The 27,626-nt window shown below is 43.5% G+C and overlaps 1 protein-coding gene across 3 annotated transcripts in view; it reads right to left on the bottom strand.

The window, feature by feature from the left end:
• The window catches only part of DOCK11 (dedicator of cytokinesis 11), a 199,849-nt gene that overhangs the window by 14,167 nt on the left and 158,056 nt on the right, over positions 1-27,626 (bottom strand). For all 3 annotated transcript variants that reach the window (XM_081180379.1, XM_081180377.1, XM_081180378.1), the window contains 7 exons: positions 26,550-26,656; positions 25,968-26,090; positions 23,167-23,280; positions 22,203-22,349; positions 20,544-20,754; positions 19,844-20,034; positions 1,723-1,823 (listed from right to left, as the gene is read on the bottom strand). In XM_081180379.1, coding sequence (XP_081036505.1) covers positions 1,723-1,823; positions 19,844-20,034; positions 20,544-20,754; positions 22,203-22,349; positions 23,167-23,280; positions 25,968-26,090; positions 26,550-26,656 — 994 coding nt within the window. The remainder of the gene's footprint in view (positions 1-1,722; positions 1,824-19,843; positions 20,035-20,543; positions 20,755-22,202; positions 22,350-23,166; positions 23,281-25,967; positions 26,091-26,549; positions 26,657-27,626) is intronic.

Here is a 27,626-nt window from a genome sequence, read left to right as displayed (position 1 = left end):
GCCGCCCTGCGTGTGCCTATGTGGGGCACGTTACAGCCCCGTGACGTCAGCGCCACGCAGGCAGCCAGGCAGGCAGACGGCGAGAGCCCCGCGCTGGGTGGCCTCTCCTCGCCGCCGCCGCCCCGCCTCTCGCCGCCCGACTCGCCCGCCTCCCTCCCACGGCACACCAGGCAACGTCTCGCGGCACACTAGTGTGCCGCGGAACACCGGTTGGGAAACACTGAATTATGTAAATCTAGCTCAGGGGTCGGCAAACTAAGGCCAGCGGGCTGGATGAGGCCCACCAGGCTCGTAAATCTGGCCCGTGGACCCTGCCGCCCACTCAGTCAGTGCCCGGACTGAGCTAAAGCGGCGCAGCATTTCCTTGAAAAGAAGCCACAGGCGCCTCACCACCTGGGGACTGACTTCCGTGATGATGCCACGGCTTGGGATTGGCTGTAGGAAGCTCCTGCAGTCAATCCGAAGCCGCAGACGCCTCTGGGCTGGCGACGACGCTGGCAAGGCTTCTGATTGGCAATCCGAAGCCTCGCCGACTGTGCGAGGACAGAGAGGCCGGCAGGCGGGCGGCGTTGTGACAGGCGTGTCGAGGGGCTTCAGCTGGAGCTTGTTGCACCTGGCTTGTCGCTGCTGCTGGTGGCGCACTCGGCAGCCACACTGGGGCAGCTGGAGGGTGAGTTGTGCGCCACCTGCCCGGTGCTCCGCATGTGCGGCCTGCCCGCCAACCTGGCCTAGGACAACGGGCCACAGTGTGTGGTGCACGCCGCCTGGGAGCTCTGCAGGGGTGGGCTGATGGATTGGCTGCTTCTCGTCATCAACGCTGGTGAGCGGGCAGTGCTGAGATGCGCTCCTGAGCGTGTGCAGAGTGTGTTCCTCCAGGTCCAGTGGCAGCTGTGGGACTGGCTTGCAAGGTATTTATATTTTTCAAAATATAGTCCAGCCCCCCGCAAGGTCTGAGGGACAGTGGACCGACCCCCCTGATGAAAATGTTTGCTGACCCCAGATCTAGCCTCTTATACCGTAGAATGTTATACTGTTCAAAGTCAGCCTCTCCAAACCTGGTGCGCTCCGGATGTTGTTGTTGTTTTCCTATGGATGCATTGGCTGGGGCTGATGGGGATTATACTCCAAAACATATGGAGGGCACCAGGTTGACAAATAAGCAGTGAAATAAGCATTGATATGCAGGGCAATGTGTCTCAATGGTGCTGACATTTGGACAAATTCCACATCCTGAGAATCTTTGCATTGTTGTTATATTTTACAAAACTAATTACACATTCCATAATGTGTAAAGATTAGCCACGGATCCTAGGAAGTCCAGGAGGTTAAGGGGATGTTCCGGGGTGGGGGGATTTGGAACACCACTTTCCTCTACACCCTTCTCCACAAAAAAAATAGAAGAGACAAGTACATGTTCCTGCATTTGATTTGGTTCTGTTTTGTGTGTGCAGAGTAGAGAAGACCCTTGGCATGTTGGGATTATGCCCACTTCCCAGCAGCGTAGTGGGAAGGACTCCTCTGTCCCCTGCAGTTTCATAGAAAGTCTGTTAGGTGGGCACCCAAAGTATCATTTGCAGGCACAGGGGACAGTCACCTCACTCCAACTATGTGGGTCTGGACAGGGCTTGGATGGGAGTGTGCTTGAGATCCCTCCTACACACTGCCTTGGGTCCCATCGCAGATGAGAAATAAACATAATAGATTAAAATAAAACATAACTACCTGAACATTTCTTTCAGTTCGTTCACCTTCTTGCTGGGATATTTGCTGGAGTGCTTGTCATCTAGGAAAGCCCGTGCATAGGCTAGTGGGCCAGCATTGACCTAAGAAAAGTTAAAACACAGAATTAAATTCCTACAGATTTCAGACAAAAATCAGAAATTTCAGAGAAAAAGCAGAGAAGATTCTAGGAGGACCCCTTCTGCGTTGAAAAGTTATTCTGGTCCAGCCTTCCTTCCTCCCACAGTGGCCAGCAACAGCCATTTCCTCCTTCTGTCACTGTTATTCAGAGGTTCCATTTTGCCATCACCACTAATAAATAAAGCCCCCCTCCTCTTCCTCCATATTTGTCTACTTCCCCTTTTAAAGTAATCTAAGAGAGGTCATCAACACATCTTGTAACACTGCTTTCCATAAATTATTACACATTGTGTAAACAAGTACCGTCTTATATCTATCCTCCTCCATCTGTCAATCAGAATACTTAAGAATTCCAGTGATGATTGTGGGAGGGTATGAGAGAAATGCCCTCCACCCCATGCATGTTAAAAGCATGGAATGCTTCACAAATTGATTCCCAAACTTTCATGGCCTCTTGTTCTGATTCACATATGCCAAGGACAATCACTCATGCATGTATCCTTGGTGCCTGGGCACTGAATGTGGAAACTGATTCCATCCAGAAAAGCATTTGTACTTACTGTAAGGCAATGCAAGGTAACATGGAAGTTCTATCCATGCTACTAGATCTGCAACAGGTTATTCACCCACAGAAGGGAACATCATCCCTGGATGCTATTATGTCCAGTTCTGTGCACCACAATTTAAGAAGGATGTTGACAAGCTGGAACGTGTGCAGAGGAAGGTAACCAAGATGATGAAGGGTCTGAAAACAAAGCCCTTATGAGGAACAGTTGAGGGAGCTGGGTATGTTTAGCCTGGAAAAGAGAAGCCTAAGAGGAGATATGAGAGCCATCTTCAGTGATCTCAAGGCCTGTCCTATGCAAGATGGAGCAAGCTTTTCTCCTGCTCCAGAAAGTGGGACTCCAACCCATGGCTTCAAGTTACAAGAAAGGAGATTCTGGTTAAACATCAGAAAGAACTTTCTGACAATAAGAGCTGCTTGGCAGTGGAACAGACTCCCTTGTGGACTCTCCTTCCTTGGAGGTTTTTCAGCAGAGATTGGCTGGCCATCTGTCATGGATGCTTTAGGTGAGATTCTTGCACTGCAGGGGGTTGACCTTGATGATTCTTGGGGACTGTGCCTGTATCAACCAGCCATTGGTGCCTGGCACCTAGGGATGTTGGAAGGCAGAAAAGGGAGTAGAAATTGCCAATGTTTGCTCATATGTTGCATGTCTGGGACAGAAATTAATCCAGTGAATATGATTAGTATTCAGTGCTGTTGTTGCTTTTAGCTCGGAAATGATATGCAATTGATTATATTACCAATACTCTTTGCCTTGCTTCTCCTTTGCATTCAAATGAACGGGGCAGAGTACACAATTTCCCTGCAGCAGACGGCAAGATTGTAGTTTTGGGTGGAAAATGAATTGCAGTGGAACGGAAAAAGGGCTGCATATGCCAAATCCAGGGTGGAATGGAAAACAATGCATCCCAGCTAGCAGCTGAATACATGAACTGGCATCATCAAAAAGTAATTTGGGAACACGCACTTGTGTGAAGGCACCCCCAGCAGAGGAAGACAAGAAATGCAAGAATTCCAAACTACAGAGACTCAAGTCTGGATGGGAGTAAGGAGATCACAGAGCCTAACCCTCTTGCTCTGAGGCATGGACACCCACTTACTGTCAGCCCCTCTCTTAGATCAAGTGATGAAAACCAGACCAGTTTGACAGATGAAAATAAGAGGTGAGTGCAAATGCAAAATCTACAAGGTACAAAGATTTTTTGTGGGGTGCATGGGGTATTAAGGGATGGGGTAGTACCTCTGGTGGAGGACATGTCATACTCCTTGGGAAGTTTGTCACCTTTGGTCCCCACCCTGCACTCAGCTCTCACCTGTGGCTCCTGGAAGCTTGTCAGCATGCGACAGCGACCACACCCTGGGAAATGGCTTTGACTGGCTGGCTAAACCAGGTGAGGGTAGCAAGGGGTCTCAAACCCCCAGTGAATTAGGAACTTCCCATGCATGTGAAGACAGGGAAGTATCCCATCTAGGAGAAGGAAAACTCTGATCCTAAACCTCTATTGCCCTGCAGGATATCTTCAGGAGAATAAATAGCTAAGACGTGAACCCTACACAAACCCAGAGTGGAGTCCCTAAGAGGGTTGGATGGCGCCTTGCACACCTCCTTCTGGCAACTCCTGCAGCCAAGCTGGTGCCAAATGTCTTGCTCTGCTTCCCTTTGGACCACATCAGTGAGGCCGAGAGGGAGGGGTCTTGCCACCTGGGCAGACTAGGACCTTCACATGCACTGCCCAAGCTTGCATCCTGGGGAGGTCACTTTGGTGTTGCTAATACAGTGGTTTAACTTCACCCCTGGAGGTGCCCTCCAATGTCTCTGGAGACAGACGGATGCTAACAACAAAGATGTGGAACACAAAATTGTCAGGTCTAGCCAGCTGAGCCTTGGAATTCCACTGTTCAGGTATGGCTTGGACTCATAGTGGAGGAAGGGACCCTCCCCTTGAAGCTTTGGTTGGAATCAACATAGAATCAACTGAGAACCTATCTTTTCTGCCAGGCTGTTTAGAATAATAAGCGACACTTGGACTAAAGAAATTTTATACACTGGATAGAGGCCCATTTTTATTGAGGCTGGGTGGGACCAACATTGTCTGCTAGTGCAAGGGCTCTTGAACTAGTGGACGATTGAGTTTTAATATTACACAACTGTTGTGCTAGTGGAATCTTGTTGCTCAGTATTTCTGTCACTCCCATTGCAGTGTCCATCCTTACCATTCCTAAAGAACATACATAACAGCTTCACTCTTTTTGTACCTCTTAACTTAAATGTCCATGTTTCCAAGCCACTAATGGTAGTCAAACACAAACAGTGCATAAATGCTCACAGCCCCAATCATGCCAAAGTGGCTGGGTGCCTTGTCTATTACCAGGAAAACCATTATTTATGTGGTGCCATTATGGTACACAGCACCTTATCAAGCAACATTTGCCAGGAAAACTGGTTGTTGTCTCATGCAGTTTAGAAAGAAAATTGCAACAGTGTGACGCGGCAGCTAAAAAAGCCAATGCAATTCTGGGCTGCATCAATAGGAGTATAGCATCTAGGTCAAGGGAAGTAATAGTGCCACTGTATTCTGCTCTGGTCAGACCTCACCTGGAGTACTGTGTCCAGTTCTGGGCACCACAGTTCAAGAAGGACACTGACAAACTGGAACGTGTCCAGAGGAGGGCAACCAAAATGGTCAAAGGCCTGGAAACGATGCCTTATGAGGAACGGCTAAGGGAGCTGGGCATGTTTAGCCTGGAGAAGAGGAGGTTAAGGGGTGATATGATAGCCATGTTCAAATATATAAAAGGATGTCACATAGAGGAGGGAGAAAGCTTGTTTTCTGCTGCTCCAGAGAAGCGGACACGGAGCAATGGATACAAACTACAAGAAAGAAGATTCCACCTAAACATTAGGAAGAACTTCCTGACAGTAAGAGCTGTTCGACAGTGGAATTTTCTGCCAAGGAGTGTGGTGGAGTCTCCTTCTTTGGAGGTCTTTAAGCAGAGGCTTGACAACCATATGTCAGGAGTGCTCTGATGGTGTTTCCTGCTTGGCAGGGGGTTGGACATGCCCTTGTGGTCTCTTCCAACTCTATGATTCTATGATTCTATGAATAGTGGGGAAAAAGAACCCAGGAAAACAAGGGAAGCGCCATTTATTTATTTAAAATGTTTGTTAGCCACTCTTTGTCGTTAGAGTCCAGGGCAACATACAAAGGTGTGAATAATGCTTAATTCGCACCATGATAACTGTAATTTAAAAACAGTAAAAAGGAAGATATAAAGACTTACTTGAAAACAAAACCCCAAGGTGGCTATCACCAATGGAGGTGAAGGCTCAGAAAAAACTCAATATGGAGGCTAAATGGCCAAAATATTGGGAAATTTTGGAACAAGAAGCAGACAAATTGAAATTGCAGAGTTTTGAGAAATTAAAAGATAAAGTGCGAGACTGGCTTCATTACTATCAGATAATGGAGGCATATAATTTGGACAAGAAAATTGGCTTCCAGGTGGAAAAATCAAAACTAGAAACAGAACTGTTAGAACCTAAAACTAAGATTTCGTCAAAGATGTATAACTTGCTGTTGAAATGGAATACTCAGGATGAAACGGTCAAATCTGCTATGATTAAGTGGGCACAAGATGTTGGACATAACATTATGTTTGCTGACTGGGAACAGTTGTGGACCACAGGTATGAAATTTACGGCATGTAATGCCCTAAGAGAGAATATTATGAAAATGATATGCAGGTGGTACATGACACCAGTCAAGTTTGCAAAAATCTATCATCTGCCCGATAATAAATGTTGGAAATGTAAAGAAACTGGATGGGAGTCCGTCTCCCCGTCTTATATATAATCTAAAGCAAGGACCGGCTAACTAAGGTCGAGAGGATTTTATCTTTTTTATTGGGTAAAGACATTAATTTCACGATTTGGCAGTTTAAGTAATCTTACTGGAGGATAAGAGCTAATTTTGGGAGCTGAAGTGCCACCCCCCCGGACCCGGGAGTGATCCGCGAGAGAGCCTGCTGAAGAGATATTGAAGAGTTTGACAGCTGTCAAATTAGCTGTCAAGACGGGAAAAGAGAACTTTGTTTTATACTGTCTCTGCTGGTTATATTCGTTCCAATTTGGCTATATTTTGTTGAAAACAAGGAAAAACTGATACAAACTAACTTGATTTTTGGATTTGAACTGGAAGGAATACTAAGTAACCAAATCCCTCTAGAGGGGGTTTTGGGACATTACAAGAATGGCTGAAGGAGGGAAAACTCAAGCTAAATTGGACAGAATTTTCTTTCTCTTGGGAAAGTTACAAGGCCAAATTGATGTTTTGGCTACTAACGTTGCAACCCTGGACTTAACAGTAAACAAGTGCATTGAATTTGATAAGGACTTGATCCAGGAAGTTTATGCAGCTGGACAAGAGGAGAAATTTGAGAACTTTGAGAGTGTGGAGAAAGAGACACATGTTGTTTCTGAGGAAAAGGAAGGAGGAGATGTAATGTTGCAGATGACAAAGGAGAGCCAGAGGCCTGACATGATGGTTACAAAGGAAAATAAGAACTTGATGATGAAAATCTGGTCTGAGCTTGAGATTGAAGAATGGAGAGATCTCCTTATGTGGAGATCTGTAGACCCAAGGATTACAAATTTGATTAAGGTGAAAGTTGGAGCTTTTGGGACATTTGGACTTGAAAGGAATAAGAAACAAGATTTGGGCTCCACTTTTAAGTATGGAGGTCTGGCTGGAAGAAACATTGTTCCTATCGGGCCAGAGCGTCTCCGAGATCTGGTGTTTAATACTAAGGACTATCAAAAAAAACCGGCAGAGAGGAACTGAGAGAGAATTGAGAGCCTTGGACGTGAGATCTCCAGGCTGATAGCAGATTAAGACTGATGGACATTTGTTGGGGATTGAAACCGTTAAGGGGAAGGGGTGGGGTTTGGGGATCCAAAGGGTGCATAATTATAATCCATCTTTTTTCTTTTTATTCTGTTTTGTTACTAGTATGAAAAGTGGGGAATTCGTGGAAGGGAATTTGGGTCAACTTTAGAAAAAGGATTTAAGATTTAAGAATGAATATTGATTAATTAGAACTCTAAACTGTATATTTAAGAAAATTGACGGCCTATCCTCTCAGCTGCATAGCCTGCAGCAAAAACTGGATGACCAGTCAGTTCAGTCAGCCCAAGATGGGGCAGTAGATGTTCCATTGCGCCGGCAGAAAGCCTCTCCAAACACTGATCGTATGAAGAACTGCAAATACAATATCAACCCCTCACTGAATCGCCAATCCCTGATTCTACATCCAAGGAAGATTTCCCTAACCTTCCGGGAAAGGGACCCAAGTTGGGCAACGCTGCATGGGACTAAAGAGCACCTCAGATGGCTTCTAAAACTCGAGACATCACAAATAGATCTTTGTGCTGTGCTTCCTTTAATCCACCAGAACAGATACCAGAGAATAATGCTCTGCAAAAATCCCCTCTCTCATTATTCAGCAAAAATTGTTTTTGAATAGTCTTGGCATTTTTCCAACGAGAGTTTTCATGGACTCCATAATTAGACCCCTCCTATCGGAGGGATCAATCAAGGAGACGGTACAACCTTCCTATCCTGAACCACAAAAGAGGGCTGAGCTGTACACCTCATGTCTGGGCCAGTCCCATAGTACTCCCACTTCTTCAGCTAAACACTATGATTGTGCCAGTAACTCGTTGACACCCCAGGAGGAAAGAGAGCTTATTGCCTCCTTTGGAGAGTTACCAGAGCGGGAACAACAAGAAATTATAAATAGGCTGGACTCACTTAAACTTCAGCTCCTAAGTATCGCCTGCAACGGAGTTCCTAGGAAGAATACCCACTCTAACTTAGCGGTGCCATGCCCCATGGAGGTGGAAACAACAAGCCCCCAATATCCAGCATACAAGGTGCCATCGGCATTGGTTGGGAAGGTCTCACGGCAGGAGGCAGACTCTTCTCCTCCCCTTCATGCTGGTAACACATCCCTGCTTTTAATAGACTTAACTGTTCCCTCTGAGATTAACCGATCAAAGAATGAATCTCAGGATAACACTCCCTTGGACAAATCGTCGCCCCTGCATCCCTCCATGCCGGACTTGGAATCAACATACATCGAAGACCATCCACGACCTGTGACGGTAGTGGCCACTCCAAGTCAGGCTTCTCCACCAAAAATCCAAAAATTATGTGAGGAAGACACTACAGTGTCGAGAGTCAACACAGAGTGGACTGAAGACCCAGCAGGACATATAAATCAAATGATCACAAGTGTATCGGTTAGATCCCCAAAGAGGATAGCTCCAGCGGACTTGGCAGGAGCCTCCTCAGAGCCTAGTTGGGCTCGACAGCTAAAAACGCCAAATATTATCTCTACTCACCAGGATGCTAACTCTTTTCTGCCCCCCCCCCCAATTTTGGCCCTTGTGATTTGATCGTGCCACAACCGGATCGCACCAGAGCAAAAGACTTACCACAACCGGCGCGCACCAGAGCAAAAGACTCACCTCACCAGGACGTCAACATTCAGCAAAGGAAAATAACGGACTTCTTTAAGGGAGCGTCCTCACTGCATAAGAGCTCCCCACAAGAATTTAAATGACGGTTAGCCGGACAACCCAAAAAACCACCAATATCGATCCAAACTCCAGCCGGCTCCCTATCTCCGTGGAAATCCAACATCATTAGATATGAACAGACTCAACCCTCACTCACAAATCAAGCAAAAGCAGTTCTTTCCTTAAAAGACGCACCCAACCCATCCCAGAGCCTTAAAATTGTCTCCTGGAATGTTAACGGCTGGGCGACAAAGCAAATGGATCCTGAAGCAATGAGTTTTATCTCTTCCTTCGACATTGTGTGCCTCCAAGAGACCTGGTCCCAACAAAGTATCGCAATCCCAAATTATTGCTCCTTTAGCTCCTGTGCTCGTAAACTAACCAACAGAGGTCGCCCCCAAGTTGGCCTTGCCTGTCTTATTTCAACCAGCTTATCTCTCACTATTTGCGAGGAAATTAAATCTTCCCCTTACTTTCTCACTATAAAGATCCATCTCCCAAAGACCAAAAACCCATGGTTGATAACTACAGTATATCTGCCCCCAGTAACTAACGATTCTGACCGCAATGAAAGATGGTCTGAACTTTCGTCTTGGCTCCATGATCTTCAAACAACTAACCCAGGACTTCCTCAAATCCTCTTAGGCGACTTCAATGCAAGAATAGGTCCCAACGACGATGATATAGTATCTCCCGCAGTACTCCTGGACAACCCCCTGCAGCCCCCCTGGGGAAACAGATGCTCTCTTGATCCTATAACAAATGCGTCGGGGAGACTAATGGCCCAATTGGCCATAGAAAACGATCTCTGCATAGCGAATGGTAACATTACTCCCTTGTCCTCGCAGCAATTAACGTGTATCACTTCCCGGGGAACCAGTGTTGTCGACTACATTTTATTGACGCCGGAGCTATTCTCAATTTCTACAAAAATGGAAGTGGCTGAATATTTTGGTGGTGACCACCTTCCATTGACTCTATTGTTAAACCTAACAGAGCCACCTTCTGTCCCATCAAACTATAGAACTATGGTACAAAGCCACCCTGTATACAAAACAAAGAAATGGACAAGCCTCAGCTCCTCTCTTGCCCTGGACATACAAAAATCATTTGATATGCCTGCAGCTCCCTCTGATCCAATCCTGCCCGCTGATCAATACCGGACATTACTTGATGCTTTCTCAACAATTTACATAACCACCATTTCGCCTACTCACCAACACCTTTTCTCTGAATCGCCTTGGTTTGACAAGGAATGTAAAGCCCTAAGAAGGCGAATTAGGAAAATGGTCAGAATCATCAAATTTTCCAACGATCCCCAAACCCGCGCAAAGCTCATAGATATTAAAAGAACATACAGAAACATGATTCATCGCAAGAAACAGCAGCACATCCTTGAGGCTTGGTCCATTCTTCGTTCGGCTGTAGAGAGGCATGACTCCCGCTCCTTCTGGCGCTTAGTTAGACCTTCGGCACCATTCAATCCAGCTACCCAGATTTCCGCTGATGAATGGATTGCCTATTATTCAACCAGTTTCGCTTCTCCAAATCTTCTTACAGATCTCCCTCAGTCCCCGTCGGACCTCTGTTCCTGCTCTTTTAGTCCCACTTCCTCAATAAACTTTACCTCAACTCGCATTTTCAACATCATAATGTCAATGCGAAGGAATAAGGCCCCCGGCCCAGACATGGTCCCGTTAGACCTTTTCCTGACTGATCCTCTTTGGTGGAGCGAACACCTGACTCCTGTATTCACCGCTATCTCCTCCGCCCTAGACATCCCCGACTCCTGGAGAGAAGCTATAATAGTTCCGATCTTCAAAGGCGGCCAGCCAAACATCCCTAGGAACTATCGCCCCATCAGTTTATTATCCATCCCGGGGAAAATATTTGCCGCTGTTTTATTGGAGGAACTTCTCTCATGGGTCCAGGAGAGGAACATTTTACCGCTGGAACAGATTGGTTTCCGAAAGTCAGCGTCAACCATGGACCACTGTCTAACTCTCTATCACCTTGCCAGTAAATACACTGCTCCAAGGCAAGGCCACCTATTTGCCGCTTTCATGGACCTGGAGGCCGCCTTTGATTCCATTCCTAGGTAGAGATTATGGTCCAAACTTGCCCATCTGGAAATTGATTCGCACCTCCTCTCCCTAATTATTTCCCTTTATTCAAACACCACAGCTCGCGTCCGAAGTGGTCCAAACGGCTCCCTCACTACTCCATTTCCAACGGCCAAGGGCGTCCGACAAGGTTGTCTCTTGGCCCCTTTATTGTTTAATCTCTATCTTCACGATGCAATTTCCACTTTGAAGCTAGCATCGAAGTACCCTCCTCACTTAGCAGGCCACCCCGTTGTTTCCCTTTTCTATGCTGATGATGCTGTCATCTTATCCAGAACAGCTGCGGATCTAGCAAACGCAGTTAACGCATTTATCGCCTATTGTAAGGCGGAAGCTCTTAATATTAATTATAAAAAATCGAAAGTCCTCCACTTCACTCGTTCCCGCAAACTCAAATTGGAGCCGCTTAAGATCACAGGTGGCTACTTAGAAAAGGTAAAAGCCTTTAAATATCTAGGCGTAATATTCTTTTTTTTTTTTTCCAGGTAAGTGTTTATTAATTTTCCAAAAGTAAAAGAAAGAATGAAATACCAAAGCATAAGAATAAAGAAAAGAAATAACAACACAAAACAAATATACCATATATACAATAAAAGGTTTTCACCTATCAAATTAACATAGTCGTCTCTTTCTGGACTTCCTTCAGCCCGCTCGTAAATCTTCCGCAATGAGATTCTAGGATACACATTGCCTAGTATGTATTGTCATTAACCATTCTTCTACTTCTATTTATCTTGAACAATACCTCTTCCTATTTCACAGTGCTTCTCTGAATCCCCTTAGCGTTATTTGACCTTCACTAAGATGTTCCAAGTAATCTACATATTTCCCCCAGTCCTTGACAAACTTTTGGTCTCTTAGATGTCTGATCTTTCCCGTTAATCTATCCAAATCCGCGTAGTCCAGTAACTTCGATCTCCACTCCTCTATTGTTGGCATTTCCTTTTTTTCCCACTTCTGGGCTAGGACTATCCTTGCTGCTGTTACTGCATAGTACATAAATTTGTGGTCTTTCTTTTTAATTTCATTCCCCAACATTCCTAACAGGAAAATTTCGGGTTTTTTATTGAACGTATACTTTAAAACCTTCTTTAATTCAATATACACTTCCTCCCAAAATTCTCTCACTCTCCTGCACTCCCACCACATGTGGTAAAAAACACCCTCCTTCCCTTCACACTTCCAACATTTGCTGTCTACTTTGTACATTTTTGACAATTTCACAGGTGTTATATACCACCTGTAAAACATCTTCATGACATTCTCTTTCACTGTCATACACGCGGTGAAGTCCAGACCCTCTTTCCATAGATTCTCCCAATCCTCAAATTGTATAGCATGGCCCACATCATTAGCCCATCGAATCATCACTGTCTTAACTTCTTCGTCTGCCAAATTCCAGTCCAACAGCATCTTATACATTCTAGATATTGTTTTCACCTCGCTATTTATAATTTCCGTCTGGAATTTTGATTCTTTATCCGCATACCCTCTATCTTTTGCCTCCTTTCTAAACATCTCATTAACTTTGACATGGTGTAACCAGTCATACACGTGCCCCTTAATCTGCTCGTACGGTTTTAATTTCCATTTCCCATTCTCTTTCATTAGCAGTTGTTCATATGTTGCCCAGTCTCCGCTCATGTTGACTTTCTTGAGGCTCATCACTTCAAGGGGTGAGAGCCAGTGTGGGATCTTAGGTTCTAATATGTTCTTATATCTTTCCCATACTTCGATAAGTGGGCCTCTAAAAATATGATCTTCAAACCCCTTGTGTATTTTCCTCTTGCCACACCACAGATAGGCATGCCATCCGAACCTATTATTAAAGCCCTCTAAATCGAGTAACTCCTTATTCTTTAGCTTAGCCCAATCTTTTATCCAGCAGAGACATACTGCCTCGTAATAAAGTCCCAGGTCCGGCAAGGCAAAACCTCCCCTTTCCCTTCTATCTGTCAACAGTTTATATTTTATACGGGGTTTTTTGCCCTGCCATATAAATCTTGATAATGCTCTCTGCCATTCTTTAAGCATTTTACTCCCCTTAATTATGGGAATGGTCTGAAATAGAAATAATACCCTCGGTAATACATTCATCTTAATAGTGTTGATCCTTCCCCAAAGGGACAGTTTCAGTCTTCCCCATGTTTCCAAGTCTTTTTTTATTTCTCTCCACACTGGCTCATAGTTGTTTTTAAATAAGTCTATGTTTTTAGGCGTAAGCCAAATCCCCAAATATTTTATTTTCTTGACCACCTGTATCTGTGACTGTTCTTGAATTATTTCTATTGTTCTTTGATCTACATTCTTTGCCATCATCTTTGTTTTCCTCTTATTTAATTTAAAGCCTGCTATTTCTCCAAATTGATCTATTTCCTTTAGGATTTCTTCTGTTGTGGTTATTGGGTCTTCTGTCATTATGACTAAATCGTCAGCAAATGCCTTGGTCTTGTAAGCGTGGTGTCCAATTGTTACTCCTTTGATTTTCCCGTTTTGTCTGATTGAATTCAAAAGTACTTCCAATACCATTATGAACAACAACGGGGAGAGTGGACAACCCTGTCGTGTTCCCTTCTGTATCTTTATTTCCTCTGTCACTATATTGTTTATGATCAGTTTGGCCTTTTGATCTCTGTATATTGCATTCACCCCATTAAAGAAATATCTACCCACTTCCAGGTGTTCTAGATTCTTCATCATAAAGTCCCACGCCACGTTATCAAACGCTTTTTCCGCGTCTACAAACATCATTATCGCCTGCTTGTCAATTCTGACCGATAGGAATTCTAGCATGTTAATTATATTTCTTATATTATCCCTCATATTCCTGCCTGGAAGAAACCCGGCCTGGTCTTTATGGATAATTTCCACCAGTATGGACTTCAGTCTTCTTGCTAGAATACCTGCAAATATCTTGTAGTCCGTGTTCAGCAACGAAATTGGCCTATAGTTTTTAACCTGGGTTAGGTCTGCATCTTGCTTCGGGATGAGAGTAATAAACGCCTCCTTCCAGGTCTCCGGGATTTCTCCTTTTCTTAAAGCATTATTCATGGTCTCCTTCAAAGGGTTCACAAGTACAGATTTCATCTCTTTATAATAACTTGCTGTGAATCCATCAGGTCCCGGAGCCTTCCCTCTTTTTAGATCTTTAATTACCTCCTCTATCTCTTCTGTTTCAATTAATTTATTTAATCGTTGCTTCTTGTCGGTTGGGATTTTCTGCACCATTTTCTCTTTCAGAAATCTTTCTATCTTCCTTAAGTTGTTTCTGTCTTTCTTTTTATAGAGGTTTCTATAATAGTCTAGGAACTCTTTCCTGATTCCTTTTGGATCGGTAACCTCTTCTCCCTCTATTAAAATTCTATTTATTGTACTTTGTTCTTTTCTCTTCTTGATCTGCCACGCCAGCCACTTTCCAGATTTATTTGAGAATTCAAAGCTCTTTTGTCTCAACTTTTTAATATTCCACTCTATCTCTCTGTTTATCATCGCAGCAAATTGGGCTTGGAGAATTTTTATGTTTTCTTTTATTTTCTGAGAGTTGGGTTTTCGAATTAATTTTTGTTCACAGTCCATAATCTGCCTTAAAATTTCATCTTTTCCTTTCTCTCTGTTCCTATTTTTAATTGCATTCTGTTGGATAAAATATCCTCTTATCACAGCTTTGCTAGCGTCCCAGACCATATTAATATTTGTACCTTTGTCTCGATTGTCCATGAAGTATTCTGATAGCTTTTTATGCGCATTTTCTACAATTCTTTGATCATTTAAAAGATAATCTTTTAGTCTCCATCTGAAGGTTCTTCTATCATTGCTCTCCAATTCCCATTCTATCGGACTATGGTCAGAAATTACTCTCGGTTTTATTTCAACTTGTTTTACCCTAGGGCAAAGTTCATTTGATATCCAGACCTGATCAATCCGTGACATCGAGTGATGAGGCTCGGAATAAAATGTAAATTGTTTATCCAATGGATGTCTGAGACGCCAAATATCCATCAGATTACAGTTTTTAACCATTGTGAAAAATGATTTTGGCAATTTCCCTTCTTTACTTGCTCCTTCCCTCAGTCTATCCGCTTCTAAGGAGACTACGCCATTCATATCCCCCATTAAAATGATTCTCTGATCCATATATTCCAAGATTTTCATTTCGAGGTATTTATAAAAATCGGTCTTATTATTATTTGGTGCATAGATCCCAATCAGAATCAAACTCTCGCCTTGCCAACTGATCCGGACAGCAATCATCCTCCCCTCCTCATCTCTGAATATTGGTTTAGCTTCAATCTTTTTTTTAATATATAACACAACCCCTCTTTTCTTTTCTTTATCGGAAGACTCAAATTCTATTCCCAATCTTTTATTAATTAGTAATCTTTTGTGTTTTTTAGCCACATGCGTCTCTTGGAGACAGATAATGTCCAAGTTTTTCTTTTTCAAGAATTGCTCAATTTTATTCCTCTTTTTTTTTCTCATTCATTCCATTAACATTCCAACTGAAAATTCTTAACCCCATAGTGCCTAACAATCACTAAACTTTTCTCTCTTTTTCCCCCTTTTTCCCCCTTTCTCCTCCCTTTTTCCTCTCTCTCTCCTTTACTGGTTTTCTGTGTTTTCTTCCTCTCCTTCTTCTTCTTCCTCTTTGTCTGATCCGCTTCCGTCTGTTTCTTGTTCGTCTTCTGTTCTCGTATTTCTAGGTGATCCTTCCTCTACTTCTCTTGCTCCACCCTCCTCTGTTCTTAATTCCTTATATTTCCTCAGGAATTTCCCGGTCTCTTCTGGATTTAATAGTTTATGTCTTTTCCCTCTGTATTCAAATGATATTCCTTCAGGGAACTCCCATCTGAATTCAATTCTATTCCTCTTCAAAGTCTGTGCTAGTGGTTTATAGAAATCTCTTCGTTTAAGTAGTCTAATTGGGACATCTTTAAAAATGATTATGTAATTTCCCCCTATATTCAGTCTTTTTTCCCTGTTCTTTTGCAACACCTTATTTCGGAATTCTTTATCCCTAAATGTTATCAGACAGTCTCCTGTAAATTTTTTAGATTTTGTTGTTTTGACACGCATTCTAAATGCGTTCTGCACATTTCCAGTCATTTCTTCTACTGATATATCCATCCAGGCCGCCAGTTCTTTTATCAGTTTTTCCTTAATATTCTCACCTTGTATCTCCGGGATGGCTCTCAGCCTAAGATTCGCCTCTCTCTGTCGGAGTTCATTCATTGCAATAATGTCTTTTATCTCCTCTTGCGCTTTATTCAAGTCCGACATTTCAACTTTAATTCTTTCCTTATCCCGTTTAATATCCTTTAATTCTAATCTTGTCTTCTTCACCCCTTCCTCTACGTTTTGCGTTCTTCTAAATATTTCTTTTATCTGGCCTTTGATTTCTAGGCGTAATATTCACTTATAATCTCTCCTGGACCACCCATCTACAATCTGCTTTTCTTGCTGCAACCACGACCTCTAACGCCATTGTCCGATTTTACCACCAGAAGGGCGGCAAACACCTTCCAGCAGCAATTCAAATATTTAATGCCAAAGTTGTCCCAAAATTATTATATGGATGCGAAGTATGGACTACAGCAATATCAGGTAACTTGGATCGCCCACTTCATATGTTTCTGAGATCTCTTTCCGGCGTCCCGAGATGTGTCTCAGGTGCAGCCCTACGACTCGAGTTCGCCCAGTCAATTGTTAAACGAGCATGGAGCCGAGCCATTTCCTACAGCTTCCACCTACTAACATCGGATGCTCGAATTAGAGGTGGTTTTTCCAATCTGATCCTAAGAGATATTCATAATTCTCCTTGGAAAACTACAATTAACCTCAAATTCCGCTCTCTTCTCAATTTGAACTGTAAAACTGTACTTAACTTAGAGTGTATCAGCCCGGCGGCCCTACCTCTAATTAAAAAGAAACTACAGCAACTTGATTTTTCTAACACAGCTTCCTATGCAAGAGGACCGTGTTCAGGCCTAGCCCTAGCTATTCCACCCCCTGAAGGGATCCCTCTATACTGCTTCACAATTTCTTCGGAGGCTAAGCGTAGGGCCTTTACCTGTGCCCGTCTCAACTGTTTTCCTACAGCAGTTCTGTCGGGTCGTTATTCCAGAGTTCCCATTGCAAATAGAACATGCTCTTGTAATGACACGGCCCTGGAGACTATGGACCATGTAATGCTCTTCTGTCCCAACTGGACAGATGAAAGATCTCGGTTTTTAACCCCCCTAGTGAATAAGCTTCATCTCCCAATCCAGCCTTGGATAGTGTCCCTCTTTCTGCAGGATTCTGATTGTTGGATTACCGAGATGACAGCAAACTTCCTGCTTAGTGTGATGAAGAGGAAAGCGGCACCAACGTCTTCTTTAACACCACAGCTGCAGTCGATACGCCGCACAACCGAACGAAGTCCCAAGTAGCCTTATTGTACAAGGACAATCGAACTAGGACATATCTGAGGAGCTGAAGGACCCTTTAACGGTCCTCCTCCAGCCTCAACAGTTGTTTTTTTTTTTGTTTGTTTGTTTGTTAAAGTAATCGCCCAGGACGATATCTACCTTTACCTCCCCACCCCTATTTTATGCTGTTATCTCAATGTATATTATGCTATGGCCACACGGCTAATGCAATAAATAAAGATGATGATGCATAAATTTTGATGTTGTAAAAATGGTCTTTTAAATTGAACTAAATATAAAAAGGTTAAAAATTGGGGATAAGAACTTGTTGAATTAACAATTTGAATTGGAATATAAGAAGGGGAGGTGTGGGGAAGTCAGAGAAATATGTTATAGAAAAAGAAGGGTTCTAAACTGTATATGTTTTTTGTTGTTTTTTGTTGTTGTTTTTTGAAATGGAAAATTCTTAATAAATATCTATTAAAAAAAAAAAGATCTACCCACTTTGGAAGAATGGCAGATGAAGGTGATGGACTATATGGAATTGGCAGAAATGACTGGCTGAATCCGAGACCAGGGAGAAGAGTCGGTGGAAGAAGATTGGAAGAAGTTTAAAGATTATCTACAGAAACATTGTAAAATTAATGAATGTTAGTATGATGTTGGATAGAAACGAAGTGGTCTTTAGCTGTAATGTTATAAGGGAATAAGAGAAAATGATTATTAATAGGTAAAAATTTAATGTCACAATATTTTAAAATTGAAGTCTAAGATGAATAAAGAGGGAAGGGATTTGCTGAACTAACAATCTGAACTGGAATACAGAAAAGGGAGGCGTGAGGAGGTCCGGGAAATAAGCAAATGAAAAATATCTGACGGAAAGATTGAATTGTTTTTAACCATTTTTATTTTGTATTTTTCTTTTTTCTTTTTGTTTTGTATTTTTTTGAAAATCTTAATAAATATTTTACAAAAAAACAACAACAGTAAAAAGGGACCCTTTGGTAAGAACGCGGGAGAGGGCCTTCTCGGTGGCTGCTCCCAGACTTTGGAAATTCCTCCCTAGAGAAGTTAGACTGGCTCCCTCCTTGTTGTCCTTCCGCTGGCTTTTGGGAACTGCCTGGTTTTAATGAAAGGGTTGGTGCCATGCTGTTTTTATTGCAATTATCTGTATGTTTTTAATAGCTCTTTTATTTTTATATATAGATCTTTTAATAGATCTTTTTATATAGTTTTAATTCTATTAATGTTTAATTGTTTTTTAATGATTCCCCTCCCCAATATGTTTTTAGCTGTTCTTATTTTATCTGTAAGCTGCCTTGAGTCCCTGTCAGGGAAAAAGCCAGGGTATAAATAAATATGCAATAATGATGATGATGATAAATGATTATAATGAGAAAGCAGACAAAACAAATTAAAACTGAAAACAATGGAGCAGCAAACTAGAAAAATATAAATAATCTTAAAGTCTAAAATGCCTGGGCAGACAAGGTGCTCTTTGTCTGACAGCAACAAGCTGTCAGTGACAGGTGCGCCTCTTTGGCATCACAGCAGGAAAGGCCTGTTTGTTGTAGGAACATAGTGCACTAAGGAAACTTCAGAGGCTGCAGCTAGTGCAGAATGTGGCAGCTAGGCTGGAGAGAGGACCACATGTCATGAATCTTGAGAGCACGGCACTGGCTGCCAGTGAGCTACTGGGATCAATCCACCACGTTAGTACAAAGCCCTAAGCAGCCTAGCACCCAAATACCCAAAAGATTGCCTCCCACAGTATCAACCTTCTCCGGTCCTACAACTGGCACAGAAGGCCTAGGGCTGCAAACAGATACCTAAGTTGAAACAAACGGAAAAGCAAAAGCATTCTGAAACAGATCAAGACATTCTTAAAACAATTGCAATTTACGAACCTGTAAATGCCATCACAGTTAAAAACATTCTAAAAACAATTGCAATTCAAAAACCTTCCATCCAATGATCTCGAGGTTGCTGGGAACCGATGTCAGTTGACGGTTTCTGAAAAAGCAAACTGGCCTGTAGCCAGCACACTGTTTCTATCAAGGGCATGAGGGTTCCAGTCTCATTTTAAATGAATTTGCTGGGGTTTCTTTTATGTGTGTGTTTAACTATTTTATTATTAAATTTATCAGTCACTCCCCCCTCCCCCTGGCAAAAAGCAATTCAGAATGACTTACAACAGTCATGTGGCAAAGCAACCCCTGATGTGATAGTTGTTTGAAGGTGATGAATAAATTGATGATGATGGTGGTGGTGGGGGGGGTGATTTATAGTGTGCCCAGCCACCAACCTGCACTGAAACGGAGCCTTGAAGCTTCAGCTGCAGTTGGATCATGTCAGCATCTGCTGAAGTACACAGTTGCTGCAGCTCGGCCGTCTTTGCCTTGATTTCATCAGTTGCCACATCGATCGGCTTCAGATTGACTTGGTGCTCGTGACTGACGGGAATCCTCTTTTTGACGTAGGGGAAGGAGTTGGATGCTGGAAGGGGAGAGTAAACAAAAATGGTGGCATGTGCACAAGGAGTCCTGTGTGGGTAGAGCCACATACCCAAACTTGTGACATTGAACTTTAGATAAACACTCCTTGCATGAATGGCCCCACAAGGTTCTAATTAATTAGATTCTTTTCAAAACCTCTTTTATCTATCTAAAACATTTTTTTTCCTGCTCTTGTGCAAAAAAACAAAAAACAAAAAAACCCCAGGCTCCCAGGGCAACTCACAAATGCACTGGTAAGGCAGTCCCTGCCCTCATGCTTGTGATCTATAAACACATGGCATGAAAGGAAAATGGATTAAGAAGGAGGAGGGAACAAAGCAAACTCAGATGGGTGTTATCTTTTGATCCCACATTCCTTCTCATGATGGGGAATTAAAAGCCGCTGACTGCATAAATCACCATCAAAACACGTTTTGTTGACATACATAGCATGGCCCTCTCTCCCTGCTGCCTGTACCCTTTCCCAGCATCTTAGAAGACGAATCTCACTGGTAAGGATCGTCCGCCTCTTGCACTGCTCTTCCACACTCCCATGTTTTTTCCCAGACAAAGTATATGGTGTCTCGAACACAAATCGGTTGATGTTGTGGTTCCTTTCAAAATCTGTCTTCCTCTCTGAGAGCTCTTTCTCATCAAAGTAGGGCTTCAGATAAGTCACTTGAATGTGCGCATACTTGGAGTCCAGGTCTTTGGCATTCACCTGAAGAAAGCGAGAAAACGAGTAAGGAAAGAGGCCCAGCCTAGCTCTGCACCACAATCAGGGATCGTGGACCAAGAATCTAAGAACCACATGACCTGCTGCCATAGGCGCCGACTCCATGGGGCTTGAGGGGGCTCGAGCCCCCTCAAAAAATTTTTTGGGGGGGCTCAGCCCCCCCAATAATCTCGGGCGCCGGGGGCGGGGGCTCCTGCCTCGCTGCTTCGCAGCACCACCGCCACTGCCAAGGCACTGCCGGGGGGAATTTCCTTCCTCCTGGCGGTTTCAGCCCCCGCGAGAACAGGGGAAGCCCGACTGGCCACACCTCCCAGCCAGCCAATCAGCTGGCTGGGGGGCGTGGCTTGCCCTATTTAGGGCCGGAGCCACTTTATTTGCATATTCATGAGCTTATTTATTATTCATGAGCTTTCCTGGGCCCCCCCAATATTTTTTATAAGTCCGCGTCCCTGCCTGCTGCTCTCCTGCTGCTTTTCTTCCAGTAGCAGAAAATGAGTACTAAATTTGCACTATATCCCACTTTTTTCTAGAAGTGACTTATGTCATGTGAAAGCTCAAACATGTGGAACTTAACCATTTGGGAAATGTCATGGAAAGGGAATAAACTCTCATGTGAATGCTGCCTTCCAGTGTATTTCTGGAAGTGGCTTTTATGTCATGTGAAATCTGAATTATAATGCTGACAGAAGTCAACTGTTGGGGAAATGTGCAAACAGAATAAATTGTCATATGAATGTACCCAATCTTAGGAGGTTTATTCTTGCATCGCTATTGGATGACATCCCTGGCTAAAATTGGCTTTTCCTAGCCCAGCCTTCCAATCGGCCAAGAACTGTATAGAAATGCTTCCAAGGCAGCCAGCAAGGCAAGAGGTGCCTACCTCAAGCTCTCTGATTAGTTTCCCATGGGCAGACCCTTTCCCTGACAAAAATGGATCACAGTTTGTGATCTGCCTCGATCACAAGTGAGAGGCAGATCTCAGAACAACATCTCTATTCCTTTCTGCAATGCCTGCTCCTACATTGGTGGCGGGTGGCGCTGTGGTCTAAACCACTGAGCCTAGGGCTTGCTGATCGGAAGGTCGGCAGTTCGAATCCCCGTGATGGGGTGAGCTCCCGTTGCTCGGTCCCTGCTCCTGCCCCCCTAGCAGTTCGAAAGCACGTCAAAGTGCAAGTAGATAAATAGGTACCGCTCCGGCGGGAAGGTAAACGGCGTTTCTGTGCTCTGCTCTGGTTTGCCAGAAGCGGCTTAGCCATGCTGGCCACATGACCCAGAAGCTGTTTGCCTGCTTCCTCGGCCAATAAAGCGAGATGAGCGCCGCAATCCCAGAGTCGTCTGTGACTGGACCTAATGGTCAGGGGGTACCTTTACTTTTACATTGTCTGAGGGTGGGCGCTGCCAAGAGGGGAGGACTGCAAGCATTTCTGTGTCACCTTATTTGAGTCCTGGATGATTTTGACATTCTCTGCTCCAAATTTGTCCCCATAAAGTTTCAGCAGGCGGAAGGAGATCTCTGATAGACCTGTTAGCTTAGGCTCTTTGTAGATGTATTCCTTGCCATCCTCTTCTTCAAAGAAAGCCTTTGTTGATCAGAAATGCACAACAAACAACATGATTGGAAGGAATTTAAAAATGGTTGCAGTGACTACAAATCAAACATCTACCCTATGCTCAGAATTCCATGGGAGTGCATAGCAAGTGATGAATGTAGTGCTGGGTGCAGAATTTAGCTTTCCTAGATTCTCCTTTCCTAAAACAACTTCCTAGTCCTCATGGCTGTTCCATGTCCTCATGCTTGCGAGTGCGCGGCCATCGCCTACTGGAATAGCAGATGTTAAAGGAGTAGATTAGTAAGAGTGAGTGGGAAAATAGAGAGGATTTAGCTCCCTTTCCCATCTTATCACTAGACAAAACCAAAAAAAATTATGCAAAGCAGCAAGCAAAAGAGTGCAAAAGTGGTGCAAATTTCCCCAATCCACATGATTTATAAAGGTTATAGAAAGCAGCTTGTCCAGATGTAAATGTTGCATTCTGAACACAGGTTTTAATTTCCTTTGCCAAGCATAGCTACATCACTCACTTGTGCTTGTGGACAGCAAGGTAATTTCTAAAAATATTTTTTGCGATTTCTAATGCAGAGGGGAAAAAGACTAGTTTGCAAAGGCCACTCAAGATCAAGGATTTTGGTGCTGATCACGTCAGCTGTCAGTCTGGGGAACATAGGAGGCAGCTGCTTTATACCAGTCAGACCAAGGGTCTATCTCTGCATTGACAGGCAGCAGCTCTCCAGCAGCAAGCCCTCTGTGGAGATGTGGTTGGAGACTGGACCTGGGACCTTCTGCAACCAAAGCAGATGCTCTGCCACTGAGCGACTCCCCAAGCGACTGAGACACTTACCTGTCCATAAAAAGCAACTCGGAAATAAGTGCCCAGCAGCCTTTTTTTAGTCTGCATCACTTCCAGGATTTTAGTGTAAGCGCCGTGAAGTGTTCTGTACACTTGCGTAAGTTTCTGGAGACGAAGCAAAAACAGAATTGGCCAAATGGTTCAAGCCCTGCTGAAGCTCAAAGCCTGCTTATCACCATCTGCAAACTTTGTTGTGGGGCTGAGAACCAACCCAAGGAGCTGTGCTTTGCCATCAAAGATTTACTTGTGATACTTTCACTGGAGAGTTGAGGGTGGCTGTGCAGCACTGACTCAGAGTTGGGGCTGTTTCTGCATCATGAACAGAGCTCGGGATTTGACCTTTCTCCCAGTTGTTTGACAAATGGGGAAGAATGAGTAAGTGTGCACACCCACACACCCACACACCCCGCACAAACCCTGAAGCAATTGCTCGGCTGTTTACCCCTGAACACCCTCACCCACTCCTGGTCTTCAGCGTTTGGTCTCCAGCATTGATTTTATCATTCTTGGACACTGGGGACTGCCCGGTTGGCACTGATCCATGACAGGGCCTTTTCTGTGGTGGTTCCACAGTTGTGGAATGCCCTCCCTAGTGAGGTGCACCTGTCACCATCATTAGTAACTTTCAGGAGGATTTTGAATACATCCGTTTACTTAGATATGTGGAGGCTGAACATACATGGCAACCCTAAGATCATCAGATGGAAGAATGTTTTTAACTTCAACAGCTTCTAGGATCTTTTAAGCTTGAATTGGTTTGAGATGTTTTAATTATAATTGTTTTTAGAATGTCTGGATTTGTTTGCTGAATTTGTTTTGTGACAACAGGGAATAGCCCTTCCCCCAGATTTTCATTGCCCTTTATGGACAGGTATTATACTTAAACATTTTGACCTATAAATTAAATTTCATAAATTATCTCTGCGGGCCTTCCATATTGCTGTTTCTACATCTTCTCCATGATTGTTTGGGACTTTCCTTTTTTTGTGCATCCCCAAGCAGCACTGGAATTAAATTTATAGTCGAGTTATGTTATATGTGTCTTGTTTGTTGTTGTTGTTGTTGTTAACCTAAAATATGTATCAAGAAAAGTCATTTTTTTATTTTTTTAAGGAAAAGAACCATCTTTCACTGCTGATTTTTTTCGTGTTGTTGCTATAGCTTCTCGTTTTTTTCTCTGAATTGATATTAAAAACACAGAGAGGTTCATTTAAAAAAAACACCCAAATAAAGGTAGCAAGCAGTTGAATATTACTAAGCAGTTGAATATTGCAAAGGTAAGCCTTCACACAGCTGCCACAGGAGGCAGGGATGGCTACCCATTGGGATGGCTATAAAAGAGGACCAGACAGATGCATGGAGGAATAGGCTATCAGCAGCTACTAGCCTTGGTGGCTAAGCTCTCCCTTCACTGTCAGAGGCCATTGTGCCTCTGAGTATCAGATGCTCTTGCACTCGGGTCCGGCTTGCTGGTTTCCCACAGGGATCTGGCTGGCCACTGTGAGAACAGGATGCTGGACTAGATATGCCATGGTCTGATCCAGAAGAGCTCTTCTCCTGCACTCTTCAATGTAAAGGCAAGCCTAAAAGCTGCCAAAATTTTGAACTTCTTTGTTTCTCCCTCCTTAGCTCAGATTTCACCTCTGCCATGAACTCATCAGGTAGCCTTGGGCATGCTGCCCTTCCTTACCCTCAATCTCCCACAACTTTGCTTTGCAATAGAGGGGATAGTACCACTTACAGCAGGCTTCCTCAACCTCGGCCCTCCAGATGTTTTTGGCCTACAACTCCCATGATCCCAAGCTAGCAGGACCAGTGGTCAGGGATGATAGGAATTGTAGTTTCAAAACATCTGGAGGGCCGAGGTTGAGGAAGCCTGACACAGGGTTGTTGTGAGGATTACAAGATATTGCATTTGAAGTGCTTTTTGCAGTTGGAAGCACAACACAAATGTTAAGTGTTGTTATTACTGAGCCTGAAGATCAGGTCTTGAAGACCTGAAAGCTTGCTCAGTACAAGCTCAGTATGAAAGGTAAGGGACCTTTTTATTTTCAAGCAGAGTGGATGGAATTTAACTCTTTCCTTATTTCTGCTTCTGCTTAAAGTGGAGAGGATGTTTTTGCGTGCCTGTAAGGTTTCTTGCATCTAAACATTTTTCCTAAGAACCACTTTTTATCTTTTTAATGAACTTTTAAATCTTAATTTAAAACCTTGGAGTCCCCTTTAACATACCATGCTATGTCTAGTGCCAAGTTCTGTACTTCCTTGAGAGATGTCAGGAGGCACTAAGGGAATTTTTAGGCTATTTGATGAAAGGCAGCTGGGATAAAATATCTATTTCACCTGGTGACTGCAGCAGGGTCTAAACGTGGGCATGGGGTACACTCTGCTTGGCCAGGAACTCTCCTCCCCACATGGCACAGGTTCCAGGGTGCAGCAGGGATGCTGTCACATGTTAAGCTTCTCAGTCCCCATGAAGTTAGCTATGAGCCTTAAGTCACAATTTTGGTGGCCATCCCCTGTATGGAGGGCTGCTATAATGAAAGGCTGATTTGGATTCCATGCCTTCCCTCCTGATGCTATCCAGATGTTCCAAGGGGACAACTCCCTCCAACCCCAGCCAACAGCCTCTGTGGCCAGTGGCCAGAGCGAATGGGAACTGCAGCCCATCAAACATCTGGTGGGCACCTGATTGGTGAAGGCTGTCCACTGACCTGAGGCAAATTTCTCTGAACTTAATGGAGCTTACTTCTCGACAGATGTGCATATAGGATTGTGTTGTGAGCCAGTACCTCAAACTCGCGTCGTTTCTCATAGATTGGAATGATCAGCTTCGAAATCTCTGAGATGGTTTCATAACGCTCTGCTTTCCACAAGCCATCAACACACTGCTCCAATAGCTCTACCAGGACCTCCTGAAGGAAGAATTTTATTTAATTTTTTTTAAAAAAAAGATTAAACAAGGGGAAAGTTGCTGGGATCATCGTGCTTTTTCTGAAGGGACAGAAATCAACACAGCAGAAAACGCAGAACAAGATCAGATGACTGTTTGGAACGGTTCCATCCTAAGAGCACAACCAGATGTTATTTGAATAGTGCGATCACCACCCAGCACATCCAGTTGTTGTTTTTTACTATTAAAAAAATAGCAGGCAGATAATGACAATTTTCACTGAGACCACAGTAAATGTGTGGTGTGTTTGTAAACCTTAACCTTAACCCAATAACAGCCTCCCTCCAATCTTACAATTATCATCGGAGGCGGGACAGGAGGTCTCTCACTAGGACAAATATAAATCTCCCACCCTGCATGCGGAAGTCTTCATGAAAACTGCACACACACTCTGCTGTCAGTGTACAATAGCCTGCCTTACTTCACTGTAATGAACGTCCATCATCCCCGCGTCTTCTTTCATCGCCCCCTCTTCATCAATATTGGGTGTAATTTTCTTGAAAGATGAGCATCCAGCTGGAAATAGTTCTACAGTCAGAAGGAGAAAGATCAGTGGGAAGGGAACAAACCACATGGAGATTATGCAGCTCACATTTTACCTGCCCCTGGCGTCACTAGCATTGACTGCTGTCTGTGTGTTTGCATTGCAGGGCATGGAATCTAGCTGTCTCGTGCATGATTTGCTCATTGTTTCATTTATTTACTTTAATAAATATGCCCACCGCTTTTCAAGAAAAAATGCCTCTTAAAGCAGCTTACAAGCCAGGAACAATGAAGTACAATTTACAACCATATGAAATCCTGCAAAAATCTCTTTTCTACATTTCAAAATAAACATTTTACAAACTTTAAAATATCCAATGACTTCCCTTCTTCTCCTTCCATGATTCATATTACATATCGTACATTCCTGCATATTTTACTACTGTATAGCCATTCAAATCAATTCCCCACTTTTACAATCCAATATTGTTGAATACTCTGTTGAATTTATCTTAATGGTGCCAGAGTTTTCAGCTGTGTACAATAATTTTCCATATATTAAATAAATATTTACCTCTCTCCTTTCAATATAGGTTCTTCTTGCTCTCTTATTCTGTGTGTTAAGCCTGCCAGTTCTGAATATTCTAACATATTAAACTGCCAGTCCTCTTGACAAGGGACCTTGCTCACTTTCCATTTGGGGGCTATCAGAACATGGGCTGTTGTTGTTGCATACATAAATAAACTTTTCTGGCACCTCGGGATTTCTGTCTGGGTTATTCCCAACAAAAAGGACTCTTGTTTTTTTTGGGGGGGGGGGAGGTAAATGTAAACATTTTTTCCCACCAAGGAGTGGCGCAACAACAGCTCCTCCCCTAACACCACCCTCTGTCCCCAACCAGAAAGGAAAGAGCGCAGCCATTGTAAGACTGTGTCCTGAATCTCCATGTCGGCAAGGTGGTGGTCCAAAGGTTCGTGATTGACCATGTTGAAGGCTCCTGACAAGTCTAAAAGG

Source organism: Podarcis bocagei, assembly GCF_964188305.1.
Source record: "Podarcis bocagei genome assembly, chromosome: Z".
Classification (NCBI taxonomy): domain Eukaryota; kingdom Metazoa; phylum Chordata; class Lepidosauria; order Squamata; family Lacertidae; genus Podarcis; species Podarcis bocagei.
The sequence above is the reverse complement of the archived record's forward strand: the minus strand, read 5'-3'. Positions and strand labels throughout refer to the sequence as shown.